Source organism: Gadus morhua, chromosome 16 (assembly GCF_902167405.1).
Source record: "Gadus morhua chromosome 16, gadMor3.0, whole genome shotgun sequence".
NCBI lineage: Eukaryota > Metazoa > Chordata > Actinopteri > Gadiformes > Gadidae > Gadus > Gadus morhua.
In genome coordinates, this window is record NC_044063.1 from 20,420,948 (window position 1) to 20,425,947 (window position 5,000).

The 5,000-nt window shown below is 47.1% G+C and overlaps 1 protein-coding gene across 2 annotated transcripts in view; it reads right to left on the minus strand.

Moving 5' to 3' along the window:
• igsf11 (immunoglobulin superfamily member 11) overlaps window positions 1-5,000 on the minus strand; it is a 100,720-nt gene that overhangs the window by 18,345 nt on the left and 77,375 nt on the right. The window contains exons 3-4 of one of the 2 annotated variants that reach the window (XM_030381791.1): window positions 3,779-3,942; window positions 2,453-2,461 (exon numbers count right to left, since the gene is read on the minus strand). In XM_030381791.1, the coding sequence (XP_030237651.1) occupies window positions 2,453-2,461; window positions 3,779-3,942 (173 nt within the window). The remainder of the gene's footprint in view (window positions 1-2,452; window positions 2,462-3,778; window positions 3,943-5,000) is intronic. The other variant, XM_030381792.1, reaches the window with a different exon arrangement.

A 5,000-nucleotide genomic window follows, 5' to 3' on the forward strand; every position in this document is an offset into this window, starting at 1 on the left:
TGAGTCTCGCAGAACGGACGTAACTCGCACTGGATGGCATGCATTGCAATGGTAGCTGGATCAACGACGGCTTTTATCTATCCAGAGAGGTGTGGGCTTCGTGGGCCGTGTGTGTGTGTGATGGTGTGGATTATTTAATACCTTATGGCTCAGACAGGTCAAAGGTCAAGCTATCTGATCTTGCCATGACCAACAGATATTATCAAGTGATAATACACACACACACACACACACGCACACACACACAGACACACACACACACACACACACACTTGTGCCATAGAAAATCCATCTTTGCAAAAGAAAGTGCGTTTACGTGCATATTCACTGACAGGGTCACTGTCCTCTGCTTAATGAAAGTGAACTGAAGAGGTGCTTACATGGGGGGCAGCATCCCTGCCCAACAATGAACGCTACTACAAACTACTAACTGCCCTTCGAAACATGGGGGAATTAAAGTATAACCACTTTTGAGCAGCGACATCACTTTCTCAGGGTTACATGCAGGAGGCAGAGCTAGGGTGCGCAAGGCCGACCCCGTGCGGAGCGCACTGCTTCAGAGTGGGGACTTGTGTTCAGTCGTTCTCCATGGCTTTTAGCATCAGCGCTAATCACCGGTGACAGCAGCTCCCTCCAAAGTGACCTTGTACAGTCGCTCCAGACTTCAGCGTGAAATGTGTGGCAGCGTTGACTTGTCCTCTGACATCTCCACTTCAAAAACACACACACACACACACACACACACACACACACACACACACACACACACACACACACACACACACACACACACACACACACACACACACACACACACACAGGTTCACTAAACCAACAATATTCCTTCCATTTCTCACGAGAGTTCTTCATCATGACGGCGTCCAAACCCTATGCAGAGCATCGATGGGCACACTGCATACCATGCATGTGATTTGGTTCTTTTCGACAAAAGCAACCGGTGCTCTGTCATGCATTCATGCGGGCGTTGAGACCGCTCTTGTCGTCTCTATTGAAAGGTACAGCAGCACACCTAAGGACGGGGGAGGTGTGTCTGCGTAAGTGCGGCCAGGCCTGTGCAGGGCATTGTACTGTGAAGGCATGGTATGCTACATGTGACCGGGGGTATGACGGATATATGCACCACACCGAAAATACCCGGCTAGCATTTCACAGTCGCGTGCGTCCGTCGCGGGCTGAGTGTACGTTCTGGTCATGCAGCTCGCTTTCATATTCACAGAGCTTATGTTTTTGACTCTCTGTGTGTGTGTGTGTGTGTGTGTGTGCATGTGTGTATGTGTGTGTGTGTGTGTGTGTGTCGGTACGCTTGCATGCGTACACGTACGAGTGTGTTCATCCATTACCGGACTCGTTTCCTTCATCTTTCCACATCACTATGTAATGAGAGAGTGTGAAGTTTGTGGACGTGTGAATGTGCTCATGCATTTTGTTTTCACAACCATCCCATGTACTGAAATCCAGTCCGACGCGCCCGCCTGCAAAGCCTAGCATATATCTAACTCTACGCCATACACAGGTCGGACTGTATGTTAAAGCCCTGAATAAATTGCTTCACTATGATAAGGGTTATATTCGCCATTTGCTGCTAATTTGTGTGTGTGCGTTTACGTGTGTGGCGTGTGTGTGTTTGTACATGTACGTGTGTGTGTGCGTGTGCTGATAACAGCTGCGCCAAAGCGCCCATCGTGGGCGGGGGGTAATTAGTGCAGAAGAATCAAGATGATTGTATTATGTGGACGGGCGACCGGCGTCGGGGTTCAAAGTGATGGGAGGCAGGTGAGCTTGTAGGGCCTGCAGCTGCATGTTAAAACAACTCAACGCATGGACTCACACACGCATACACACACACACACACACACACGCACACAGAATAAAGGACAGTGAGACAGACAGTCAGACAGACAGCAACGTGGAAGTCAAAAACCTGACAACTCGACACATGAATACAAAAACGAACAAAAGCTAACAAAAAGTTTGTCTGCGTGTGTGGGTGTGTGCTTGTGTGTGTGAGTGTGCCATCAAGTGCGGTTGAGGAGTAGCAGATGGCATTGCTAAAAGCGGTCCTCAATTGTTTTGGTAAAAATGGGAATATCTGAATCCGGCGACGGTACCGCGAGATTCAGGCGGCACAGGTACAGCTGTGCACCGACCTTTCACCTCCCCTGTTTCACCGCAGACAAACAACTCAAATCAGTTCACACCGTATTAGAAGGATATTCTCTCCAGTAATACATTTAAAAAATGTTGCTTTGAGGGACAAATTTACCCGACCAGCAGCCACCAACAACACCAAAACACACAGACGGCACAGCGGGTTCGCAGATAGAAAAACGCTTTCTACATACAGAGCACACACAGCCTACTCCACTACTCTAGACAACTCTAAATACACTACACAGGAAAGGGTTTCTCACAAATACTAGACCAGGTGTACCTGTTTACGCTGTGATGTTGATGTGGGACGGCAGTATGACCATCCGGTATGTATTTGTATACATGAAGCGTTGGTTCGGATAAACAAGGAACAAGTGGAGACTCAGTACTGGTCTAAATAGTGTGGAAACAGCTCTCGCTGCGTGGTGGCCAAAACATGGACACAAATGAGGTAGGGCGGCTGTGCAATTAATCAAGATTTTCGATTGGAAAATGTTGTTGTTTTTTTTAGAGAAAATTTGTCCTCAGTTACAAAGAGTTTTTTTGAGAGAAATGCAGAATAAATGCATCATGTTTTCAAACTCAAGAATAATGGTTTGAATAATCGTGATTTTAATATTGAACAGAATAATCGTGATTATGATTTTTTTCATATTCGAGCAGCCCTAATATCAGGAACTTCTTTGTGTGACAATGGCTGGTAGGTTTTAATAAATCACCAGTTTAATACTTCATTCAATTCATATCTTAACAATGAGGTGGCTGTGAACTGACATTTACATGGCAGGTGATAGATCTGAGAGTCCATAAGCGATGTTGACTCTGGGCTGAATGTTGAAGGTTAAGTGCCATTCTGTCTCTATCTCCGTTTCTAATGTATCACCCTGACTGTTAATTAATTCTGCATCGCTAAACGTAACCAATCAACGGCTATAGCCAGCCTACCCTTTCTCTGTGTGTTGACTTTGGGAGATTAAAAACTTACCCTGTCCATCAATATTAATGACATTAATTTGACATTTCACATTTTTCTTTACCGAAGAGAATCCACCAACAACACACTTTGTTATTATCGCTCAGGTTATTCACAGCCCAATCAAACGCTAGGGCTGAACGATTTTGGGAAATCATTTAATTGTGATTATTTTCGACCAATATTGCGATTGCGATTTAGGATGTGTTTCTTCTTTTTAAAGTTCCATAAGTTCTTAATTATTCACTTAACAAGCAATAAATCATTCTATAGTATGACAACACAACATTGGAAGCAGTCAACACAAAATGCTATTTCCTTTAGGCCAGGCCTATGTGTTGAGATGAATTGATGCATGAATTGATATAACATCTTTATTTAACGATTGAATCGTAAAAGAAAAAACACAAATCTTCCGGATCTCCGGTCAGTAACACTAACAAATCCCCCAAGATTTGCGCGAATTACAAATCGTGTTCTATTAAATCGCAATATCGATTAGACTTCTATCACAGTAATCGTTCAGCCCTGTCAAACGCCCATTGATGACACATTGGGCCTGGCGTTCTCTGGCAGCTTGGTTAGTGGTACAGTGTGCACCACGCTGTGGTGTAGCGCGCTGCAGCGGTGTACCTGCTCAGGTTGGTTGGCGTTGGAGAGCGGGATGACCATCCAGATGATGTTGAGGTTGTTGAGGGCGGCGCTGGTGGTGAAGGAGCAGGGCAGCACGGCCGCCTGGCCCCGCGCCACCTGGATGCTGCTCTGGGACACGGTGACGTCCAGCGCCCGCACACACACTGCAGGAGACAGAGGCAGAGGGAGGGTCAGAGAGGGGGACCAGGGCCGAGAGACAGAGACAGAGACAGAGGCGGAGGGAGGGTCAGAGAGGGGGACCAGGGCCGAGAGACAGAGACAGAGACAGAGGCGGAGGGAGGGTCAGAGAGGGGGACCAGGGCCGAGAGACAGTGACAGAGACAGAGGCGGAGGGAGAGAGAGAGAGACAGAACGACAGAGACAGACGCAGAATCAGAGAGATAGACAGAGTGAGAGACAGAGACGGACACAGAGGCAGAGGGAGGGTCAGAGGGGGGGTCAGGGCCAAGAGACAGAGACAGACACAGACACAGACACAGAAGAGAGAGAGAGAGAGAGAGAGAGAGAGAGAGAGAGAGAGAGAGAGAGAGAGAGAGAGAGAGAGAGAGAGAGAGAGAGAGAGAGAGAGAGAGAGAGAGAGAGAGAGAGAGAGAGAGAGAGACACACAGACAGAGACAGAGACAGAGACTCAGACAGAGACAGACACAGAATCAGAGAGAGAGACAGACACAGACACTGAGAGAGAGTGAGAGACAGAGACACGGAGAGAGTAAGAGAGATAGACACAGAAAGAGAGGGATAGACAGAGAGAGAGACAGAGACAGAAAGTGAGAGACACAGACAGAGACGGAAAGACAGACAGAAACAGAGAGACATTCACAGAAAAGTGCGAGAGACAGAGCGAGAGATAGGAAGAGAGAGAGAGAAAGAAAAATTAGAGAGACAGAGACCAGAGAGGCGGCGAGAGAGATACATTGTTGTTGAGGCAATCGCTGTCACTTATTTATCGTTGTTAATTATTGATATGGTCGGGATTCTACACAGAAACCCACGCACATGCAGCGGGCCGTGACGGCGTATTGTGTGAGTGTGACATACGTTTGAGTGAAGACAATCCCGCACTCAAACAGGGAAAGGATGGGAGATGAAGAGATGCGTGAAAGACACGAGTAGAGACAGCAGAATGTCATTCGAGCACTCCCACGGGACTACGACTTGCAAGTGCAAGTGACAAGGGGAAAAACTATTTGTGTTTTCCGTT